General features: G+C 52.3%; 2 protein-coding genes across 12 annotated transcripts in view; one reads left to right on the forward strand and one right to left on the reverse strand.

Moving 5' to 3' along the window:
• The window catches only part of MRTFA (myocardin related transcription factor A), a 101,081-nt gene extending 96,855 nt beyond the window's left edge, over nucleotides 1-4,226 (forward strand). For all 4 annotated transcript variants that reach the window (XM_087765689.1, XM_087765686.1, XM_009475228.2 and 1 more), the window contains one exon: nucleotides 321-4,226. In XM_087765689.1, the coding sequence (XP_087621815.1) occupies nucleotides 321-820 (500 nt within the window). In that variant the 3' untranslated portion in view covers nucleotides 821-4,226. The remainder of the gene's footprint in view (nucleotides 1-320) is intronic.
• A 1,090-nt stretch (nucleotides 4,227-5,316) lies between these two features.
• Nucleotides 5,317-24,173, reverse strand: part of SGSM3 (small G protein signaling modulator 3) — a 30,730-nt gene continuing 11,873 nt past the window's right edge. For 7 of the 8 annotated variants that reach the window (XM_087765693.1, XM_087765691.1, XM_087765692.1 and 4 more), the window contains 19 exons: nucleotides 22,888-22,954; nucleotides 21,253-21,461; nucleotides 20,992-21,099; nucleotides 19,896-20,039; nucleotides 19,312-19,507; nucleotides 18,936-19,081; nucleotides 17,761-17,988; nucleotides 16,751-16,805; nucleotides 13,166-13,293; nucleotides 12,702-12,857; nucleotides 12,120-12,174; nucleotides 11,627-11,676; nucleotides 10,153-10,305; nucleotides 9,982-10,052; nucleotides 9,582-9,630; nucleotides 9,167-9,252; nucleotides 8,677-8,799; nucleotides 6,979-7,039; nucleotides 5,317-6,561 (listed from right to left, as the gene is read on the reverse strand). In XM_087765693.1, the coding sequence (XP_087621819.1) occupies nucleotides 6,478-6,561; nucleotides 6,979-7,039; nucleotides 8,677-8,799; nucleotides 9,167-9,252; nucleotides 9,582-9,630; nucleotides 9,982-10,052; nucleotides 10,153-10,305; nucleotides 11,627-11,676; nucleotides 12,120-12,174; nucleotides 12,702-12,857; nucleotides 13,166-13,293; nucleotides 16,751-16,805; nucleotides 17,761-17,988; nucleotides 18,936-19,081; nucleotides 19,312-19,507; nucleotides 19,896-20,039; nucleotides 20,992-21,099; nucleotides 21,253-21,461; nucleotides 22,888-22,954 (2,169 nt within the window). In that variant the 3' untranslated portion in view covers nucleotides 5,317-6,477. The other variant, XM_087765698.1, reaches the window with a different exon arrangement.

The raw sequence follows: 24,173 nt of genomic DNA on the forward strand, positions 1-24,173 counted from the left end.
CGCCTTCAGCGTAGGCAGTAGTCATTAAGGCACTATGGGAGCTGTCAGTCAGGCATTAGTATGATACAAAGCTTCTTGGTGGCTCTGCTGCACCAGACCTGGGCACGTCTCTTCTGCGATACTGGACAGAGCTTGGATTTGCCAGAGGTGGGCTGAAAACTCCCCATAGCCAGCCGAGTGCGGGCGCAGGATGAACAACTTTATCCCAAGTGATGGCTCGGTCTGGGGGGGATCCCTGTTGCCCTGGTGGGTGGGAGGGATCCTGCTGGTGGTTGGGCAAGCTTTTCCTCACCCTGGCCTGCCTGGTTGTTCCTGTACAGAGATTTCTGCTGACTTCAAGGATCAATCGTCCCCAGCTGGGAAAGAACCGCCCGTGGCCCCAGCCTGCTCCTCACCGCCCAGCAGCCACCATTCCTCAGAGCTGGCGGTGCCAGTGTCCTTGGGGCAGCCGGTGCCCGTGGGTCGGCTGGAGGACTTCCTGGAGAGCAGCACTGGCCTCCCGCTGCTGACGGCAGGCCACGATGGGCCAGAGCCCCTGTCCCTGATTGATGACCTCCACAGTGAGATGCTGAGCAGCTCGGCCATCCTGGACCACCCGCCTTCACCTATGGACACCTCGGAATTGCACTTTGCTCATGAGCCGTCCGGGGGCATAGCCCTGGATCTGGCTGAGGCTAACTTGGACAGCATGGACTGGCTGGAGCTGCCGGGGGGGCCTGTCATGAGCCTGGCTCCCCTTAGCACTGCGGCTCCCAGCCTCTTTTCCACAGACTTCCTTGATGGACACGATCTGCAGCTGCACTGGGATTCTTGCTTGTAACTCTGTGAGCAGAGACTGAAGGGAATGGGAGTGGGAGGGCACGGGCATGCGGGGGGAAGAGGCCAGTCAACCAAAAAAAAAAAAAAAACAAAACAAAAAAGACATGAGCTCCTAGTATTTGTACTCCTCCCCCAACAGTGTCCTTCCTGCACGAAGCCGGCAGTGGTGGCAAAGGCAGACCCCCTGCTCGAGTCACTGCTGCCTGGGCAGCGGCCCAGGCCAGGGCAGGGAGAACGGCTGCTGGGGAGCAAGAGGAGGCTGCAGGAGCTCTGGGGCTGGTGGCCTCCTGCCCCCTCAGTGCAGCCTGACCCAGCCCGGGTGAGAACGGAGCCGGCAGCCCCTCTTTCTCCAGGCAGGAGCAGCGATGGCAGCGCATGGGGCACGATGCTGCCAGGCACGAGTTCCTCACGCCTCGCAGTGGGGCGTAGCGTGACTGGGCCTGAGCCGTTTCCAGAAGCAGCACCCCACGCCTTGCTGGGACTGGCAAATAGAGGGGGGTTGTGCTGCCCCGGCACGGTCGGTTTAACGGTTGCAGAAGGGGATTCTACCACCGGAGCAGGACGCGAAGGCAGGAATGCTGGCTGGGGGCCGGAACGGCTGCCCTCCGCACTACCTGCCGTCTGTCAGGGGAGGGTCTGGTCTGCCACAGGGCTGTGAGGAGCTGGGCAGAACAGGCACCTTTTCCAAGTGTAGCCAAAGGGAACCAGGGTTCCCCACCAAGCTGGTAACATCCGAGCTGGTTTCCCAAATATTGCTGAGCTTGGCAGAGGCCTGCCTGCTTGCTTCACTCGCTTTGGGCTGCAAAACAGATTTTTAAGGTGCTAAAATGCAGGTCCTTATATGTTAAACCTGTCCTTTGCTGCCCCAGACCTCTGGCTGTGCCTGGAGTCGCCTTCAGGCACACCCCTCTTCCCCCCCAGCACTTGTGACATCCCCAGGTGAGCAAGGCTGTCAGCCTGCGGTGGGGGCTAGGGACGAGAAAGTGTCTGTTTGTCCTGGGGAGCGTGAGGGGCACAGCTAGCAATGAGCAACATATTAGGGGCCATGTGCAATCTCCCTCCTGCTTTCAGCTGTGCTGTTGCCTCCCTGTAGCAGGTGCCCCAGTGGAAAGCAGCAGCTGAGGAGGTCAGACCCAACAGGCAAGGAAGGGGAAGCAGCGCTGCAAACCGGGTGTGGTGTGGCACAACACGGGTCCTAGCGCAGCAGTGTGCCTGTGAGGGCCCCTTTCTGGGGAGGAGTGGGGAAAGTGGAAAAGATTATTATTCTTCTGGAAAGAAGTGGGGCTTTCCCCTGAAAGCAAGTGATGGGCAGCAGACCTCTGCTTCTCCTTCCCTCCAGGCCCACGGGGTAAAAGGCAAAAGCAAAGGGCTGCTTACGGTGAGCTGCGGCCCTGTGTCCAGCCCGTTCCTTGCCGGGTCGGGCACCGGGCTGGTGCCTCGGGGTAGCTGCTGACTGACGAGTGGGCGGACGAGTACCCCAAGCCCCCAGAGCCATGACGATGCTATTTATTTCTTGTGCAGGGTTTTGCGTTGGAAACCCAGGCCTGTGGCTCGTTCTCGTGCTGTTACTCCTGTCGCTTTTAAATTCCTGTTTGTCAGTAGTAACTCACCGCCGTATTTACTAGGTGAGACATAGCCTAGCTGTGCCCCACGCGGCCGCCTCGCCGCACAGCTACCCCTGCTTTGGCCCGGAGCTGGGTCTGGGCTGCTCGGGCTGAGGGAGCCGGGGCGGGCAGTGGCTTTTGAAATCATACGGACTAAGGTGCTGACCCTGCTCAGGCAATGGAGGGGTAAACTGCCATCCTTTTAATAGCTCCTTGAGGATGCTGTCCCCACCTTTCCCCCACGCCAGGCTGCGGTGCTGCCTGCTGGGGAGGGGTAGGTGCCCGTGGGCACACGATGCCCCGGGCCCCTTTGGTACCTGGCGCTCTTCTCAGGGGGAGGCCTTGCTGCAGGGGTGCGGGTACCCCTGCCCCACGGCGGGGCAGGTGGATGCCAGCCCTGCAGGACGTGCTCTCTGTCAGCCACTGCACTGGCAGCCAGGTGCGGTCATGCCTGTTTCGCAGCTGGGAGAAACTCCTGCTTTCCTGAGCCCTATTTGCTTGTTAACTGCATGGGGAGCCACTTTCTTAATCATTTGCAGGGGGAGCCTGCTGGCAGCTTCCTTCCTTTCTGCCCCCTTCTCTCCCCTCTCCCCCACCCCCTGTTGTAAGCAAGTCACAGCCTCTTACCTGCCTCCCTCCGTGTCCGGGTTGGAGTGAGAGGATACCCCCTTTCCCCCTGCCCCGCCTGCTTTCTGTTGCCCAAGCTGCAGTGTCATGTCCTAAAAAAATCAGAATAACTGGGACTGGTGGACACCTCCTTCACCCCGCTGAGCCCTCCCTCACCTCTGTCCCGGTGCAGCCCTGGTGCTCGCTGGGAGCAGTGAGTGCATTAGCAATTGCCTTACAGAGCTCCCACCCGTTCCCCCCAGGGCAGCTGCCCAGCCCTGGGACCAGGTGGGCACAGGAGGCAAGTGGTTTCTTAGGAGGAAAGTATGTGTGTGGGGGGGTGGGAGGGTCTTTCAAATGCTAAGGGGAAAAAGTGAGGCTGCCTCTTTGTCAAACTCAAGCAAAATCAGCTTTTAGCCCACAGTGAGCAATAGCCCCCCCCCCCCCCCCCAAACCGGCTGTGTGATTTCTTTTGTACAAGTAATTACAAAGCTGCAACAGTAAATAAAGAAAGAATGAAATTATTGAAGTGCAATGAGCTCCTAGAAGAAGGTGGGAGCACTCCACCTGCACTCCTGGCCTGACCCAGCCATTGCTCCTCGCACTGGGCCAGGCACCCCACTCTTCGTTGGCAGAGAGATGCCGATGCCCGTTACCGATCTAGTGCTTCCCCAGGGTTGCTGGTGAAGGGCTGAGCTCACAGCCGCTCCCTTTCACCTTGACCCAGCCACCATCATTTGTGAAACTTTGTAGGAGTTTAATTACCCTAACTTTACCCAACGTACTTGAAATTGGCTGCTGGGCTTAAGAGCCCTCAAGGAGCCTCACCCCTCCCGAGGAACCCAGCTACCCTGCCAGAGCCCCTCTGCACCAGGGGCTCCTGCCAGGAGAGCAGGCGATATCCCTGTGCCCGGGGGCAGAGGGGAAGATGGTGCCTCATCCCAGGAAATATTAGAAAGTCTTTTCCCCAGGCAGTGCCCAGAGCAGGCTACCCCCGTTCTCTGCTTTCTTACTATTATTTGTTTGAATAATAGTTCAATAGTTCTTTGTTGGAAGAGGTATTCCCCTGGACATACATTTTTGCACCCGTTGGGAAAAACAAAGTCTGATGTTCTGCCTCTACCTTGAATGTAATCCTGAATCTTTCTGCTGTAACCACTACTTGTTTGTAACGTGTATTTGACTAGCACGCACTCTCCCTTCCACTATGCAGCAAACAGCGAGGGGTGGTCAGCACCATCTGAGACGGATGGTGTTGGGGCATCGGATCCAGAGCGAGTATTCAACTGGAAAAGGATAAAAGTGACAACAGGGGAGAGAATGGATCTTCTTTAAATTGAATTATTTTTTCAGTTACAAATATTTGAAAAAAAATCCATTTTATTAAAAAAATTCCAAACAGCCACGTGCTCAAAAACTTGTCTGCTATGCTGGTGGGAGGGCCTGGGGTCACTCTGCCTTTTCCAGCTAAGGGTGGGTGATCCCTCTGGGTCTTTCTCAAACCTAAAAAAAAAAAAGAAGCTTGAGTGGTGGTGCCTCATCCTTTCTCAGCTGCCGGGAGATTCCCTCTGCGTATGGAAATCACCCACCCTGCAACCACAAGTAGGTTTTACGATAGGAGAAGCATGGGCAGCTTTTACAGCTCCCCACAGCCCAGCAGGCTGGTCTGGACCCCGGCTGTTACGGTGGTGAGGTGGGACTGCGGCCTTCCTCAGCCAGATGCCAAAGTGGAATGACTTTGACTAAACCCACTGATTTTCACATCGGTAAATATGCTGCAACTTCCACCCTCCCATGAGCCTGGGCTTCTGAACACGGTTCTCCCAGGGCCCTGTTACTGTCCCACTCTGCAGAAGGGACACCACTGGCTCTTTCTGGAGAAGCTTGTTAACCTGCAGACAACGCCGTTGTCCACCCCCACCCAGCCCTGTTTTCCGGCAGCCCCTCTCCCTTTGCTACGTGCCCTCCTCTCGCAGGGTCCCTACCTCCCTTCGTTTTCAGTATTTCTTGCTTGTCGGGGCCTCCCGGGGCTCTGCTGCGGAGCTGCGCTTCAGGGAGGGCTGGCGGCAGAGAGGCAAGGCAGGGCTGCCACTGCTGGCAGCAGAAGCGCTCCTGCCCCGGCCGCGGCCTGGCCTGGCCCCCACGGTGCCAGCGCAGGCTGAGCACAGACCTCGGCTCGACGCTGGCAGGGGCCAGCGCAGAAATGGGGTCATAATTATCGATCGGCAGAAATTAAGAGTTAAATCTAGTCCTGGCCCTGCCAAAAAACAAAGCCAAAGCCCAGCACTCTCCCAAGATGCAGTTTATTTACAAACCCACTGAATAAAGGAAAGTAAGAATCTAGTGTCATTTCACGAGTAGTTTGTGCTCCCAGACAAGCGCTTTCAGTAGAAAGTCACAGACTCCATATCCAGAGCCACCACCACAAAGCAGCAATTCTCCACTCCTGACCTGCGTCCCCGCTGCCACCGCAGGGCGAGGAGGACGAGTTAGTCTCCCTGAGCCAGCTCCAACCAGAACCTCGTCCTGAGCTACAACGGTGCCAAAATATACACGTTCCTGGGGTTAATTTACAGCTTTTTGGTTAACAGTAAAAATCATCTAGAAACTAAAATGACAGCATGAAACACTCTCGTTTAGGGGAGAGGTGGTTTTTGTCTGCTCCCAGAGGAGACAAGGCCCATCCCCTAAGGCTGTTGCAGTGCTAACAGGCCGGTGCAGCCGGGCACCTCTTGTCACCACCCCGCACACCAGTGCCAGGGAGGCGGGATGAGGCTGATGCTGGTTCCCCCTTCTCAGCCCCGGCTCCAGGTCAGAGGAACTTGTCCAGGCGCTTCAGGGTTTGCCATCCCTCTCCCCGACAGAGGCGAGCCCGTGGCTGGCGCGGGGGGGGCCGTGCCATCCCTGCTCCCGTACAGCGACGAGTCTCTCACCAGCCTAATTCCACTTGCACCCGCGGTGCCACCTGCCAACGGCACCAGCTCTCACGGATCAAAGCCACCCCGCAGGGGCTGTCTCTTCCCCACAGCTACGGCAGCAGACACGCTCACGCACCACGCAGCTGCCAGCCCATGGGGCAGCGCATGAGGGGCTCCGGGCCAGGCTGCTCCCCCAGGCACTGGGGGGGAAGCAGGGCTGAGGCAAGCAGAAGATGGGGGGGAGGGTGGCAGAGATGGAGAAGGCTGGGAGGGGGCACTTGTTTTTGTGGCCAGAACGCACTTGTCCCTTTGCAGCATCGCCCTCGACCATCACCTCCCTTGGGTCTGCAGCTCGGCCTCTCGGCGCTGCTGCCATCTGTCCCAGGTGGCCCGGCAGCCCCCCGCGAGGGGGATTTTGTCACAGATATAAGGGGGTGGGGTGGGGGAGGGCAGGGGGTGAGACATGATGGGGATGGGGGAGAGGAGTGTGCGCCATTGAGAAGGTTCCCCAGGATGGGGCGGGGTGGGGGTCACCCATCTATGTCCCAGCTGAAGAGATGGTGCTTCACGAGCATGTCCTGCACCCCTTCCTTCAGTGGCTTCTTCTCCTTCTCCTGCAGGATGACACAGAGACCCGGGTCAGTGCACCGCACCCAGAAAAGGGGAGGTTGTGTCTGCGGGCAGAGCCCAAGCACGCCGAGGTCTCCGGCACCCAGACAGAGCAGCCTTCTGCACTTCCCACCTCCGTGCAGCTGAAACAGGGAGAGGCCCTGCGGTTTGGAGAGCACCGGGGAAGGGAGGGGCCTGCCATTTCCCTCTGCCCCAGCTGGGCAGGGGCGGGCAGCACCCTCTGCCAGCACTGCCACACAGCTCCCGCGCAGCCTGCCCTGGCAGGGAGAGTGGCCCCATCCACGGCCTCTGGTGCCGGCTCAAGAGGAGGCAGAGGATGGGCTGGAGCACAAAGCTGGGAGGGGCAGGCGGTAAGCGAAGCCCGCGGCCGAGAGAGAGAATGAGAGATGCCACCTACTCACCTCCCTCTTTATTGGCAGCTCCCAGTCCTGAGAGAGGCTGAAGGCAAATTTGCAGAGGACTCTGCAATGGAAGAGAGCGATGGTAACGCACAGGCGCACGCCCACCCAGATCACACCCCCAGCCTGTGCCCACAACTGCTGCCCCCAGGCACACAATTGCACCGGCTCCTCAGCTTGCCCTGGCACGCCACTAAGCTTACAAGGATGGAAATCCTTGTTTTGTTGGTGTTGGAAGGACAGCACCAGCCACTCATCCCCTGTTTCCCCTCCTCTTTGGGCTTCACATCCTGCCAGGCCCAGGCTGGAAAGAGAAGCTTGAAGATGTGACTCAAGCGCATCCCCTACAGAGCCTGACACAGCAGCGCAGGGAGGCACAGGGAGCCCCGGGCTCTGCTAGACCACAGACACGTATGGCTGAGGACCGCATGCAGCCAGCAATCGGAGGATCGCAGGTTCCTCTCCAGAAAGCAGACTCCTGCCAGTAGCACCTCAGAGTTTCTGCACCCCTCTCTCTCTCCCTGGAGTAAGAGAAGTGTCCTGACCCTCACACACCAGTGCCACGTGGGGCTGGCATGCAGGGCTCCCTTGCTGGACCTGGCTCCAAGCAGGGGCTGCAGGCACAGCCTCAACCCTGTCCCTAGGACAGGGATGCACAGCTCAGACCTGGCAACAAGCTTGTCAGTCCTTCAGGTACAGGGGAAACTCCTACGTGGGGGTCTCCTCCAACTCCTGCAGCAGTGAGGGAGCCAAGGCCCTCCACAGGAAGCTGGCTGGGAGAAATATGGCATAAGCATCTGCTCCTGCTCCACACAAACCTGGGCTCAGCCACGAACCAGTCCCAGTTGGTCCTTTGGCTGTGCTGAACTAGCGCTGCCTCCACGCTGCGAGAAAGCAGCCACAGGACACCGCAGCACAGAGGTGGAGGGGACTCCCTTCCTCCCTTTCAGCAGCAGCACAAGGAGAATGGGGCACCCCGAGGTGTGTACACACAGGCCTGCTCCCGGCTACAGATGCTCCCACTGGGGCCAGAGGCAACCGGGTGGCACAGACAAAAGCCAGCTCCCGCAGCATGGCAGCAGCAGCAGGGCTGGAGTGGCGGTGGTGACGGTGGGGTTTGCTCTGTGGCTCCCTGGGACTGGATGCAGCTTTGCAAAGTGCGGGAGGGCCAGGAGCAAGCAGCGTGGACGTGTGCCCTGGGCTCCAAGCGATGTGCTTTGTGCGAGCTCAGCCACGTTCAGCCCCTGACACCGCTCCCTCGCTTAACCAGGAGTCAGCTGGTGAGCGACTCCTTCCTGGCCAGCAACAGCCAGACTGTCTCACAGCACGTTCCCTGTTCCCTGCTTGGACTCACGGTGGCTGGCAGAGGACCTGGCAAGCAGGGGCTGGAAAAGGCATGATCAGAGTAGGTGCAGGGCACAGCAGGAGGTTGCTGCAGGCAGAGGCTGCCTGCCTGTCACGACAGCTCCCCAGGAGCCAAGCTCTGCTCTTGATCAGGCAGGCACAGTGCATCGCATTAAACTGTCTAGACAGTTGCTGCTGCCTCAGCACACAGAAGGAAATCTCTGCAGCGGGGATGTCGGGGCAGCCCACGCTGCTACTCACTGGAGAGGGTCCAAAGCCAGCCATAGTGAGGGCCACCTCCTGCAGGGGAGGAAGAAATCCACTCCAGACCCTGGCAAGGCCCGAGGACAGACTCACCTCAGCTCACATTTGATCTGCACCCAGCCAGGACTGCGCAGGAACGACCAGGGATGGAACCACTTCTCCACGGTCTGCAGGCTTGAGCACAGCACCTCTAGCCACAAGTGCAGCACCTGCTCACTGCAGCGATGGGTTAGAGGCATGTTACTCGGCTGAAGCCAGGGGAAGAAGCCCCATCCCTTTGGGACAGTCTATTTCCAGCCCAAGCCTTGACCCCAGCCCACAGTCCTGTCCCCAGGGAGAACAGGATAACCCAGTAAACTTGTGTGAGCCACTCCATGCAATGAGAGCTACTTCTTCCAGCCAGGAGCCAGGCCAGCACGATGAACAAGAAAGGAGCAGGTCCCACTCAGTGGCTGCAGTGAGAGGGAGAAAAATACCCTGTGGCCTAAGGTAGATTGAAACAACTGCTGCCCTTGAGCCCACTCTGCCCTCTCCCGAGCTCCTGGCACACCCCGCCCAGGGGTATCAGGACTGGGCGACTCACTTGAGTCCAACGCAGATGAGGGAACGAAGCTTCACATCCATCTGTGCATGTGCAGCATCGTGCGTCACGTTCACAGCCTGAACCGCCTGCAGGGTGGGAAGATGTCATTACCGCCTTCTCAGCTTAGCCTTAGGCAGGGCCGGGCAGCCATTTCAGCAACACAACCAAATGCTCCCCTCCCCAGAGCTCCCCACCCTCACCCAGTGCCACCTGCCAGCATCAGAGGGGCCCGGCCTTCCTGATGGCTTCACTTTCTGCCTTTCCCCAGGCACCTGGTGTCTCTACTGCTTCCCATCAGGGAAGGTCTGGGAGACTCTTGAGCATCTCCCTAGAGAAGGGCATCACCCTCCAGCAGCCTCTGTGGGAAACTTCCCCACATTAGCTGGGCTCTGGCTGGGCTGGGGGCAGCACTCACCCGGTATAGCAGCTCCTCTGGAGTGAGGACTTTGCCGTCTTCATCAAGCCTGCAAAGATCACAGCAGAGAGCTAGCTAGCTCCGGAGCCACCCTGGGCACAAGCAGGCCCTTCCCCCTCCGTACCCCAACAGCTTGCTTGCTACTGCTGAGCCCACAGGCGATCCTGCAGCCATGAAAGAGCAAGATACAGCCCCAGAAGCAAACACAGGAGCGCGAGGAAGGGGGCAAGAGCCACTGCCAGTCCCAAGTCAGCACGGGCACAGCAGCCTGCTGACACCACACCGACAGGAGGATGGGGCAGACCATGACCCTTCCCAAGGTGGAGAGCAGCAGCAGTTTGACGAGCACGCAGGAGCAGGGCACAGAGCCAGCCACTTTGTGTGAATGAAGTGGCCTTACCTGTAAGTCTTGCAGAGCACAAGGCGAGAATACACAGAGTCAAAGTCCCGTTCCACTTCCCGGCTTGCAGCCTGGTAAGGCAGAGGGACAGTCAGTACACTCTGCCCTACAGCCCCCTCACCCCAGCCCTCTGGCAACGCTGCCCCAAAGAAGGGAACTGAGACATCTCACCTCTTCAATGAAGAGCCAGGGATGGCAGGGCCCCCCCAGCAGAGATGGCTTCTTCAGTCCGTGTTCAAATATGGACTTCAGGGCTGGACACAGCGTCCCTCGCACCAAGTCCGTCACCCCTTCTGTGACTGAGTCATCTCCCGCAATGGAGTACTGAGGAACATGAAGAGCCAGCTCTCAGCATACTGACAAGGGGGCAGAGCATGGAGGTGATCCGCTCACCTACAGCTTCCCTGCGCACATCTCTTCCACTCCCAGGTGCCCACCAGCCCCCCCTCCCTTCATCTCTTATGCTCTTGCTGGCTCTTGCATAAGGCACCGTGTTCAGTGGTACTCCCCTGGGATTTGCTGGGACACCAGGACCTTTGTGCCTAGGTGCTGCCCAGGAGATCACACAGGTGACCCCAGCACCATTCTGGCAGCGTTCAGCATGTAGGAACTGCTGTGGTTTGGTGTGATGCTGACTGAGCTAAGGTAAGGAGAAGGACTTGCACCGAGGGTTCTCTGGGACTCTGTAAGCTGCTAAAAGTCAAGGCAAAGGGGGGTAGATGGGAATTCCCAGGTCAGCTGGTACACCACTCCGAGGTGTCACCCTGACACGCTGTTAGCATAAAGGATATTCCAAAATTAGGATGAGTGGGATCCTCTCTATTTCCACAGTTGGGAGGAGAACTGCTCAGCAGTGCAGCGTGTGTTTATACACAGACCAGTGATCTGCATCTGAGGAACCAGCCCTGAGAAGGGGGTGAGGAAGCAAGCGAGATGTCAATAGTGACATCTCTCTAGGGGCTTCTCTTGGGGTCTCAGGTCAGCCTTCGAGCCGTTCCTCACTCTCCAAATGCTGAGGAGGAGAGGGAGAACAGGGCCTTCTCCACTTCTCCTGCAAATTGCCTAGGTCAACAGCTGATGATGTTTGTCTCCTATCCGTTACCCCAGCCTTGGGGCCACGTTGAGGTATCTGCTCTAAATAGGTGGCACCTCACCACTGCCGGTTGCGAGAGGAACTGAGACAGAGTGCCCCCTCAGGCACAGCTGCTCGGGGAGAATCCACTGTGGTGACTGCAAAGCATGAGCAGGGTTCACAGGCAAAGCCTCAAAGGAGGAAGAGAGCACAGCCAGCAGGGAGCAGGCAGAAATACTGCCCGCAGGATCCTCCTGCGTACCTGCCTGCTGCTTTCTCAGCTTTCCCAAAGCTCATCTCTAGGAGCCTTGCAAGCCCAGGCATCACACTCAGCTACCCCCTGCACCCTCTGGGGCCCTCATTCTCCACTCAGTCAGCATCAGGAAGTTGAGCAAACAGGCTTAGGAAGATAAGCTGCCTGATCACATCACTAAGCGCTCAATAGCCAGAGAGAGCAAACAGATTTAAAAAAGGAAATATATGGCTCTCTTCAACTATGTTTTTTCAGCTATGACATGACCTTTTTTTTATGTTGGGGGTTTGTTGTTCTTGTGTTTTGTTTTTTTTAATTACCTCTTTGCTCCGCTCATCCAAGATCTCCACAAATTTTGCAGGAAACCAACCTATAAAGAACAGACAAAGAAGCCAGTCTGACACTGAGAAACCTCTAATACAGACAAGACCAGAGCCCAGTGGAAGCTGAGAATAAATCACAGTTCATAGGGTCCAGCCCCAAAGAAGGAAGTGAGCAGCCTCAAAATCACAAGAATTAAGGCAACTGCAAGAGGAAGCCAATTACAGGACACTATGCACAAGCAGCAGAGATGACATGCACCCAACCACCCTGTACCAGGAGGATGGAGCCTAAACTTGCTGTTTGCAAGAAGTAACCAGGTAGCTGCACCACTGCCCTCATACCCTGCTTTAACATTTCCCTTGTGCCTGGCAGATGCTCCAGGTAACTGGCAGAGCCTTTGCTGCAAACATGCCAGAGCAGTTGCTGTGGATGAACGGATGCTCCGCATTCGGCCCCACTCTCCCCAGTGCAAACCCCTCCTCCTCTCACCTCTCAGTCCATTCAGCTCTCCCACCCAACAGTGCTCATCCTTCTGGGAAATGATCTGAAAAACAGGGAGTGGAAAACACTGGTTGAAGAGAGTGCAGTGCCAGCAGGGCTACAGCTGCCCGGATGTGTGTGCACAATGAAGAACTGCTTTCTTCTCAACTGTTTTGCCAATGTTCTCTTCTCACGTGGCCCAGGACCTTCAAGGGCAAAAAGCTACTACAAATGCAATGCTATCCCTGTTTTCCCCAATTTCAGATGGGATGCCCACAGCTAAAACGCAAACGGATGCTTTTACAGTCAAACCAGGACCCAGGCTGGACGAAATCAATCTTTCGCTCAGCTGTATGGCAGCCAGGAAAGGGATTTTGTGGTTGCATTGAGAATGACCCACAAGACAACACTCACAGGAACATACTGCCTCATATCCAGGCAGCCCCCAGAAACAACAACTGCTTCCCTTGGACTTCCAATGGGGCTCTGAGCTGACCTCCTCCCTTTTCTTGCAGAAGAGGCAGTGCAGCATCCCAAACAAGTTGGGTCTGCATGGTCTTGCCCCGGTCCCTGTCTCAAAGGCTGACGCACCGTAATGATGTCATTCTTGCGGAAGCCCAGCTCATCGTCATCGTGGCGCTCAAAGTCCAGTAGTGCCTTGGCTCGTCGTCGTCGGTTGCGGGAACAGGCCACATAGTTCTCGTGGTCCCGCTGGTGGCTCTCCATGCTGTAGTCTGGAGTCAGATCCTAGCATGCATGTGGATGAAGAGCAAAGAGGAACGAAAAGCAACAGATGACTCCCAGCTGATCTGCCAAAGCTTGCATGCCCCTGTTCCCAAACCTTTTCCTTCTCCTAGCAGGCAGACAACCTCTCAGTGCAGCCCTCCTCCACCAGGGATGGGTTGAGCAACCCTCACTCTCCACCCATTGCACCTGGCGTGTTCTTCCTCAAGCTCACGCACTCCAGGAGCATTTGAACAGCCCTGCTGTGTAGTGGACACTCAACACTCATGCCTGGAGCAGACAGCAGTGCAGATCCAGCTGTTCCCACTCACAATGCTGCAGTTCTTGGGATCCACACACTGGAAGTGCCGTGCCACCTGGAGAATGGCCTCACGCAGGTCAGCCACCAGCTCCGTCTGCTTGATGTTCTTGGCTTTCAGTGCCTCCAGATCGTCATCCCCTGGGGGAGCCCACACAGCCGAGGGAAGGCAAGGAAAGGAAAACAAGTATGAGGTATTTATTTTTTTGTTAACATTAGAAATCATTGATTCTACAGAAATCAAAAAAGCGTGACGTTAGAAGTGCCGACACTAAGGCAGGTACTTACTGCCAATCTATTCAACAATGTAAATAACCAATACCAATTTGACTGTCTCAAATTTTACGGAGCTGGTATTTCAAACCACACATGGAACTGGACGACGTCATCTTTGATCTGTCTAGATAACTCAGTATACCAAGGTACTGCCTACTACTTCAGAGAAGTGTCTACACAGTATGTAGACAGCTGAATGGTGGGACACAAAACTAGGGAACTTACAAAAATTCTCTTCAACTGAAATTCTCTTGAAACTGAAACAGCTATTGGTTGAACTACTTCTGATTTTTGCATACCTCACAGTCTGAGAGGATATTTTTCACTGAGTCTTGAAGAAGATTTGAAAAACCAAGACGGCCCACTTTCCTGTGTCAGTCTAGAAGTCAGAGCCACGAGAGAAAAGCCGCCATCTACTTAAGACCTCGACTTCCCTAAGAGCCAGATTTCAAAGGTCTTGGGTGTATAGAAATGGTCACAAGTACAAAGTAAAGGTTACCAAAGTATCTTTGAATTATCACTAATTCCTCCAGGAGTTTTGACGGCCTATCTCAATTAATTTATGCAGAAAGGTACCTAATGGGATGGATTCTTTAGGCAGTTAATGTATCTGAATGCCTTAAAAATTCAGTACATGATGTTTGGGAACAATGAACCGTTTGCTTTTTTTTTCTAAAAAAAATACAGTTTGTTTCAAATTAGAAATGTATTTTCATACATCTGTTTTTGTTTTTTCTATAATATACTGAAGATGTGGTAGCTGGATTAACAAAAGGAACCTTTAAAACAATGTATTTTTCACTGAACTCCAATTTTTATAGAAACACAGCTTTTATGCGAGACCCAAGTAAATCATTGGCTAGCAAATTAGTACTCTGCTTATCTTCTAACAGCATTACAGAAACCAATATGAATAAAGTGTGGCCTGAGCTATACAGCTGCTGCAACAGCTATGTACACATGAAGCTTCTACTTATTGAAAAGTGATTTAACAGTATCTTTTAATCACAAGTGATCCTAATTAAAAAGACTAAAACTTTAAGAACATAAATAGAAGCACAAAATTAGATTTAGAATTATTTTTATAATTGTTTTCTATTTGCTAAATTAAATTATTAGAGAATCAGACACACAGAGCTTAAGAGAAAACTGAACTTTGCTTCTGGACTAGAAAAATTGTAGGGCATACTTACTCCCAGTCCAAGCAAAGAAAATTAACAAAACCTCCTCCTCAGTGGCCAGGGGTAGGAAATAGAGCATGTAAGAAATCTCACTACAGATTCAGAGATACAAAGGTTGTAAACAGATAGGCGATCACGCAGACGGCGGGGATTCCCAGAAAATTCGTGTTGCTAAAACAGAATGTGACTAAAAAAGAAACTACTCAACTATAGCCACAGTAGCTCAGTGGGTTGCCCTCATTTACATACATCACTGATTCTTTCTGTCGCCATTCAGTCCCTTCTGGCTGAAATACCGTGCTCCTCCCTCTGTACTCAGATCAATCCCACCCAAACATAAGCAGGAGACATGGGAAGCAAGTTCCACACCCTCCCACTGTAGAATAGACATGATACAGAGGAAAGCAAATGGGGTGTCCACCAGATTCACCTCATTGCACCCGACACACCTGCATGTACATTTCCAAAACAGGAAACCAGTGCAGGATCGGCCACATGTGAGGAGGCTCTATTTTGAGCCTGCAAAGACTGACTAGCTGCACAGTTGTGCAGAGGAGGACTAGCTCTCCTGTATTCCCTTGTTGCAATGCTCATCCAACAGGAAAAGGGCAACACGCACATCTTGTTCTCTGCCAAACTACCTTTTGCTGTTTCTTCTTTCTATCCCTTCATTAGAAGTCTGGTCCAACTACTTGAATCTCAGCTAGAGAAAGCCTTGGCCGACCTGATCTAGCATGAGCAAGAGTCTGGCTTTGCGCAGGAGAGGCTGGACTACAGGCATCTCGAGGTCCCTTCTCAACAGTGCTCCTGTGGTTCTACAACTCCTGTCCAAGTCACTACTAAATCCGCATTCACTCTAAGGAAGAAGAATTAAGTTCTGGGTAAGTTCTTGCTCTTCTCTATTTTAACCAATGTTTTAATTATTAAGAATATTAGGTAAAAACCATGATAGTCACTGTACAAAAACCCTACTAAAATACGAAAACACTATCAATCATCTCAGTTCTACCACTGATACATTTTGAAGCTTAAACTTAATCTTTGTGCATGGGTATAACTCGCTATAGCTTTCATAAAGCTACTGAAATGTGGGCAAGGAGACTATCTGAGGCACAAGAAAGATGCATTTGGCAGCTAAGTTCCCTACCAGTTCAGTCTGTACTGACTGTATGACAACATTACATACAAGAGGTCTGAGTTTAGGTTGCACAAGCAACTTCCCTGCATTTCTTCACTTCTGCATGCTTGACTTTACAGCTTCATTGGTCTTCTACCATAACTTTTGTATGTAATGCTGTATGAACTTGTAGCAAGCCTGTGACAATATATCAGCTTCCTGGAGAACATCAGAAAAGCTCTTCTCTGAAAAGACCGGTAAAACCCAGTTTTAGATTTATTCAGGCCATTTCAACCACAACAGAAATGCTGTTTGAACTCTGTAAATTCAGTATGTTGTCCTCCTCCGGAAAAACAATTTCTGTGGTGAGATGTGGCAATTTCAAGAAAGCTAACCAGTTGCAAGGAAGGTGATGACAGTGAGGCTTACAATAGAAAGGGCTACTACGGAGTCACAGAAGCAAGTTACTTTTAAACCCATGCAAAACCTATTCTGGCCGTTTGATTTCTGGACATATGCTGGCTTAGCTCATAAACAAAGAAAATTAAGACTTAAAAGTGTTCACAACATCGAACTCTCAAAGGGGAAACATCAGTGAGTTTTGCATTTATAAATTTTGATGGGTGACACATTGGACCATCCTGCCCTGTCTCAGATCTTCAGAGATGTTCCTGAACTGATCAGAATAAGATCAGGAGAGTACAACATCCAGCCTGTGGACTGCATACGGTCTGACAGAAAATGTGTTTGACCTGTTGGTCAGTGCAAGGACATTACAGCTGGGCTGAGCTGCAGCCTGCTGTTAGTCACCATTTAAGGACTAACCATCTAACCTAAAATTCACTTTCTGAGCTCACACCAAAACAAGCAAATAGAAAACTACACTTTTTCCCTCTCATTCTTCAGTTCTGGCTCGCTCTTCTCCTCTTCCTCTGTCCCAGTGTTTCCCTGCTTTGCTCATTTCCCTCCCTCTTAGGCTGCTACATCCATCAACACCACATGAAAGGCACAGGATTGTCCTTACCGAAAAGCAGAGAGGTGATGCCAGATTTCCTGCGCTGAGTCCTGCGCCGCACAATCTGAGGGAGAGGGAAGAGAGAGGACAAAGTGCACACGTTAGGGCAGATTTCAGAAATAAAATAAAGCAATCCTCCACACAGGTCAGCTCTGGACAAGAGGTCCTGACAGCTGCTACTGGAAGGGGCAGGCAAGTGCACTGGCAATTTTAGACAGGAGTTGTTCTAGTTCTAACGCAATGAATCAGCTCTACTGCTTGATCTGCTCCATGGGCAATGAGTTATTTATAGCTCAATTATTATGAGAGCATAATTGAAGTTGAAGAATCAACCATGATTCCAGTGAATAATTTTAGTTCTAATTCTACTTGTTGCCAAAAGCAGTTCTACATGTAATTATATATAAATTTCTAAGTGGATGCCTATTACATGATAGAATTGCAGGAGTGTCTTGTGATTAGCACACAGACGAGCATCAAGAATATGTCTTCCACACAGGCTTGACAAGCAGGAGCTACAACATCCGCAACTGCAGACTGTAGTCCAAGATTAAACGCAGATGCATTTTTTTATTCAGCTTCTCAAAGGCTACTGCTGTTTTCTGACTCCTCCTTCCAGAATTATTTTAGTGTATCAGTTTCTTACTAATGGATTAACTCCAGTTCCTACTCTGCATGCTCCAAGCAAATTCTGCCAAAAGCATATGTTGTTTCTTTTAGCTTCCATTAATAAAATGCATCACTTTCCATCATAACTCTTGGTAATGACAATTACAATCAATGTCAATATCCCTTTCACCTGGGGATTTATCAACCAGGACAGATCTGGCAGCATTTCATTAGTACAGACCTTCCCCTCACTTCCCAACACCTTTTCTCCACTGAATGACACAGTCATCCTGGAGCCAAAATCCTCTCAGACAGGAGGACCTCTTGCTCACAAACAGCAATTGGGAGGGAACACGTAAGGGAATGGTAAAAACGGAGCAGCAGAGGCAGATGGGACCCTGTGCACTCACTTTGGATAAATTATTGACAGTGGTGCTGGAGTTGAGCAGCTGCCCTTGGTCAGCAATGAGGTAGGCCAAGTGTTTGCGACGCTGGGTCTCCACCGCCACATCTGTCAGCGTGCCAGCCACGCGCATGGCCTCCCGCAGCAACACATCTGCATCTTCAATCTGACTTGGGATGTCCGAGAGCGTGTTGAAGATTGAGGCAGAGTTCTCAGACTGGATTAGCTCTTCCTCCTGCAACAATGCAGTCATTTTGTCATACAGAACAGTGAGCATGACAGCTATGCTCTTGGGGCTGCTAGATACAATTTTATATTCAGTGTATAGCCTGGGCCAGAAACAATGCAGGTACAACTAGATAACCCCATAAAAACTTCAGTAGGAAGAGTCCAAGCTACCTATGGGAGGGGAACAGCATCTTTTACTACTCTACTGCACTGAGATCTGACCCCAAAGTTCTAGCTAGCATGTTTTTGAATCACAGCATCCATCATTGAAATGAAGACAAATCAGCAAGCAAAGACAAAACAGAAGCTATTCTGCACCCACTGCCAGGACTGGGCACAGCAGGAATCTTGCTGGGGACAACGTGTGCTCAGTCTCACACACTACAGAGCGCCTACCATGTCAAACTGTGCTCCACCTTCCCCTCACTCCCAGCAGGCTCATCCTTGCCCTTCACACAGCAAGCTGAACCACAACATTATTTTTCGCATAAAAAGGAAAAGATCAGGTGGTTAAATGTAAACCAGCCAAATCAAATGTAGGCAGGACAATGCTAATCTCTTGGAGCGTTCAACAGTGCCATCAAAAGCTTCCCACATGACCACAACCTTGGCTTTGTATCTCTGCTCAGACGTGGTGCAAAATCAAGAGGTATCTTGGTTTAGGTAAGATGGACTCTCAGGCTGGGATCTAGACTGAATAAAGCGGGGCAGCTGATGGGGTTTAATTATAAGGGAACAAATGAAGTAGGCAGGGTAAACAGCAATCCCTGAATCCTGTGAAGTGCCTTGGAAGTTCTTCACAAGAACTTCACAAGTTCTGAGGAAGGCAGGAAGTTGTCTTCCTCAGCACATTCCCAAACCACACACAGGAAGTGGATACAAAACCTTCTTGCCCCTAAAACTCAGAATTAAACACCAAAATACTATAAAGGAGGAAGAGGAGGTGGGAATTACCTTCATACTGAGCATGCCCAAAGTGAGCTGGAACAGCACCAGAGAGCCCTGGTAGAAGAAAAGGTCCCAAATACGTAGCAGCAGCTTGATGTGGACAACACTAGCGAAGGAGGTGAGGAACCAGTGCAACGTGATCAAGGAGAGCTCTGAGAATAAAGATGCGGAAAAGAAACATGACAAAGGGAATTCAGCCAACCAGTGAAGACGGACTCTCCTAAATGCCCTCCTCCCAGCTCAAAGATGACCATGCACTGCTTCCAGGGCCAGGAGGTATGCTCCTAGCCCTGCTGCTCTCCTTTTGTGAAGGAAGAACAATAATTTTTGTCTGCGTGTCACCCTGGCAGGAAAAGCTATGGTTTGTAGGGCACATTTTTACCAATGTCGTGCTCCTGGAGCAGCTTGTCCAGACGGGGCAAGTACTGCACAATGAGCTGTCGCAGGACACGCTGGTCGGTCTGCACGCCCATCAGGGTGGTGCTGAAGTAGGAGGCTGGAACCAGTTCCTCGATGATAGCGCACATCATCCAGAAGGCATCTTCTTCCTCCAAGAAGAGCAGCAGAGAGGCAGCCACCTAGGATTTTGAAGGAAGAAGAACTGCATGTCCTAAGAGGAGCAGAACTCTTTCCCCACTTCCTCGCATGGAGCAATGGACCAGTATCTCAGTGACCAACATCTTCCTCTGCAGCTGCAGCTCTCCTGCAGTCTCCCACTGAAGTGATTTCTCCTCGGTGTAATGTCTGTCCCTCCCCAACAGATGAACTGAATTATTCCCCATCTTTGGACACGTGGCGCTGCTCTGCTCTCCCTTCCCTAGGAAAAATGTTCCATGTGGAAGGGCTTTCCCTTCAGCTCATCTGGAGGTCACAGTGTCTGGCAGCACTGCCTCAAATCACTTGCCCCAGCATAGCCACCACAGACAAAACAATCCCTATCATAAAGACACTCTGAGAGCAGGTTACCATGCCAGTGCCTTGGCAATATCCAATCTCTGGGTAGAGCCAGGCAAGCCCCCGTAGTATCCTGCGTAGCCGTGGCACCCCGATACTGTTCATGTTGGAGAAGCAGGCGTTGCTGGGCATCGTGCGGAGCAAGTCCTTTTCAATCTGTGAGACAGCCATAAGCAAGGACAGGGTCAGCTAGCAGCATCTGAACAATTGCTCTCTGCACTTCCCCATGGCCTCTTGCCTCAGGGAACTGTGCTTCCCCACACTCATGCATAAGTCCTTAGGCACCAAAGAAGATGGCCCTGTCCAAGCACCTGGGGTCAGTTTAACAGCCTTCACTGACACGTGGGAAAATGCCAGTGCAGACGGTGACTTGGTGTTTCCCAAGAAATACTTGCCTAAACTCAGCCCCTAGCATCACCACTGAGAATAGTAGGCATACTGGTTGGGAATTTCATCTGCTTGGACTTCAAGCAAGGCTTTCCAACAAACCTATCCCAGAAAGAAACCAACAACCTGGCCACATCTGTGACAGGGGACTTGGAGGTGAACAGCCCACAGATCTCCCTTGGGCAGTGTTGCTCCTCCTTCCAAACATTTTGAACCTAACTTCTTAGTGAGATGTGAACAGGCGCACAGCTCAGTTTCTTTTGCCACAGCCTTTGCCTCCTCCCACAAAAGGAGAGGTCAGAGGAAGAAGGGAAACACCCTGTAACAGTCTTGTTGGTGTTCAGAGACTTTGTATTTGAGGGAACAAAGAAAGTCCCTGGAAGCAGCTGCCACTACCTCAACAGAGGTGCATCTGTCAGCCCTTCACCCTTCACTTCTCTCAATGAATACCAGGATGTTTGCGGAGATGCAACAGCAGCCCTGTTTTCTAGCCTGCAGGCAGCATGGGTGCAACCCCTTCCCTGCTGTCCTAGGAAGCAGGGGAGCTGCACAATTGCTATTCCAACAAAGGAGAAATATGCCCAACAGGATTAAGCTTTAGCAGGGTTCAGCCACACATGGCCTCTCAGCTGTCCCTGCTGCAGGTATTAGGCAGACACCCCTTCCTCCTCACGCAGCAAATCTTGCCCGCGCCCAGTCAGCACTAGGCAGTATTGCCTACCTGTTTGGCAGCAATGGTTTCATCGTTAGAGCTGTTTTTCACGATATCCCGATATGACATCTCTGAATTCCTCTTCTTTTGCAAGGCCCCCGACAGGCGCATCCACAGCTGGGGGGACAGGGTGAACAGAGATAGGAAGGGTCACTAAGCCAGCCACAGGAAGCCATAATCTGGAGCCCTCTCGACCAAGAGGAAGTAGTCTCGCTCCACTGTCTCTTACTCCAGGCAGGAGAGCCTGCCCAGAACAGGCAGCACTCTCACCTGTGGCCTCATGCTGTGCGGGATGCCGGCTAGCACCAGGGAGCGCAGCTTGTCTGAATGCGGTAGGGTGACCTCAATTTTGTCCCAGGTGAGGTCTCCCACGTCATGGTTGTGTGTGAATTCCAGATGAGCCTGCCACTTGAGCCTCTGCTGTGGCTCCTCCGTCAGTGGGACCCCCAGAAGCTTGCTGGAGTTTGGCTCAGCACCATCTGCCTCAGCAAAGGGAGGAGAATGAAATAGAGACAAGTGAGAGAGGGAGGAGGAGAGGGAACAAGCATAGGGCAGGGTGGGGAGTAAGAAGGCCATCTGAAGCAAGCACATTAAAAACATTCACGTCTTTCAGCCAGAGCATGGAAAGGCAAAGCTTGGTTTCTGTCTGTCTTCTCCATGCAGCAAATTTTATGGTCATAAGCAAAAGGCATTGGGGCCTTGAGAACTAAGAAGCTGTCAGCAGGCTTCTAGTCTCTACTTACTCATGATTTAGAGCAGAGTGTGGCTGGAATTAAACAAGACCCAGACAGCAGTCATCCTGCTGGGTTTTGTAAGGATCTGTAAATCAGGCTGACAAAAGCATAGCAAGCCTCAGAGGTGGCAAGCAGAAGCTATATGCTCATGCAAGTAATGAGGCGCAAAATGTTAACTTTGGGGATATTTAATCACCAAAAAAGCTTTCATAAGAACACTTCCAAATTCACAATGAGAGCACCTTAACCTGAGGCTGGCTTTCTAAAATAGAAACTTTAGCACAAGTACAGGTTTGACGTAAGGCACTCTGTCCTTCATCACGTAACACATCCCAACAATGCAGTCCAAGTCTTTCTGCTGATTTTATAATGCACAAGTCTATCAAATGTTCCGGCTGAAGAAAATTGCTGTGTCCTGTCCTCATCTACAGGTCATTGCTTCAAAGAGGATCCTCTATGACTCAAGGTGCCTCAGGGCACACATGCAAACAATTTCTGCTCTTGCACTGTATGGCCTGAGCCCTGGAAATGTCCTCTCAGAGCACATAAAGCAATTCCTACATCCCCCACTCCTTTCTCCTTCTCTTTGCAAAGGCAGCCAGCTGTTGTAGTTCAATGCCCAGCTGCAATAGCTCTCCACACCTCCTTCTGTTTGGTCTCCTGCCTCTATATCTTGCAGAAAAAGTAGGATGTGGGTTCCGCCCCTACAGTTTGCCCTACACTTTGCCAAGCTCCTAGGCTGGGCAGAACACATACTGCTGCCACTCATCTTGATCACAAGTTTTTCAACAGACAGCACGTGTCACTGTGCCTGCTGTCGGTGCTTACAGTGCTACCGACCACAACAGAGACCCCACTGTCAACTGGGAAAGTTGCCCTTCCCCAGCATGCAGATGCTAGTGGAAATGATAACTTCTTAACTTTCCTCTCTCTCTTACCCACGGCACAAGCATAAGGGGATGGAAATTACTCTGCTGCATATTCTATGTTCCAGACCCCCATAAGGCCAGCACATCTAATGTACGGCCCTTGATTGCAGCGGTAGGATACAGAAAGATGATGACGGGTGGGTAGATGAGACCTAGCACAGAATGGTTGTAAAATCACCCCAAAGCATGGGAAGGGCTGGACCCAGACACAGCGGAAGGGTTAGGGATGGGACTGATTTTACCTTCCTTATCAACTCGGAAACCAAATTCATCATAGTGGAACTCTGGCTGCTCGATGGATTCTTCTTTCTGGGGAATGTGAGGAAGGAGAACAGACACTATCACCAGTCTTGAACAACTGAATAGAGACATGTGGATATTGCCCCATCCCACCACTGCCCGCACCGTGTCCTCCTCTGAGCAACGATACTCCTTGCCCTTTTATTTTTGATGCCTCCCACCATCATTCCCAGCTGGGGAGGTGTTGCATGCCACCCCTGTTTTGACTTCTCCATGGAAGTTGTGAAGCCCCGCTTTCCCACCTATAGAGATTTTCCCAGCAATCCCTTTTCCAGCAGGGCTTGGTACCTCTGCTTGAGTGCAGCATCATACCAAGATCAGAACTTCCCCACCTGAAGGGGAACACAGCCCTCCTCACGGACTGAGGAACCCACATACACCAGCTAAAGTGGTCTCTATTGTCTGCATCTCTAATACACAGCAGTCCTCTGTCACCTAGTGCACGCATACTGCAAATTCAGCTCTCTGCATTGCTCCATCTCCTGCCTGTCGCTTCCAGATTTGCTCTGAAAGACAGCAGGCAAAACTGGGATTTGCACCCGTGAAGCAAGCTCAAATTATAGGCCAAAGGAAATTAAGGTCCATGACCCAAATCTCAACTTTCCTCGTGGTTGGCATTGGGGGATACACACTGGAGGCTACAACCAGGCTTTTTTAAGGACTGAAAACCTACAGATACCTCCCCTTTCCTGCAAGCTCACCTGCCCCTCCTGTGGGGTCTCTCGCAAGCATTGCGCCCAGGCAGCACCCAGGCGTGCTTCTAGCATAGCTCCACAATAAGCTTTAATCTGCTTCACTGAGCTCAACTGCCTTCAGCAAACACTGCGGGTAAGTTGCAAAATTCCACAGCTGCTTGCTGCCTTCCTTCCTGCTCTGCCCACCTGGTGACAAGTCTTGAGGCTAGCATTTCCTGCCATGCACAAGCCATCCAGAGTAGCCTGATGGCGACAGAGACTCCCTGAGGGTGTCAACATTTTTACAGTGGAGCAATAGTTGCAAAACAGCAGGGCAATAATTCACACAAGTTTCTTTGTGCTCTGCAAGATCCTCTTGCAAGAGCCAGGATGCAGCTACAAAACACGTGAAATTTAAGTAGCAAACAAGCATCCACAACTAAACCACCGGAGGAGAAGCGTACCCCTCCCTCCTTCTCCCTGCAGCTTTCAGAGACCACCAGAAATCACCAGGGTCCCTTTATGTCTGTGCAGAGCCAGAGAACACCCTCTCC

This window comes from Nipponia nippon, unplaced genomic scaffold (genome assembly GCF_047370975.1).
Source record: "Nipponia nippon isolate SJK-2023a ecotype South Korea unplaced genomic scaffold, ASM4737097v1 scaffold_3, whole genome shotgun sequence".
In the NCBI taxonomy this organism is placed as follows: Eukaryota; Metazoa; Chordata; class Aves; order Pelecaniformes; family Threskiornithidae; genus Nipponia; species Nipponia nippon.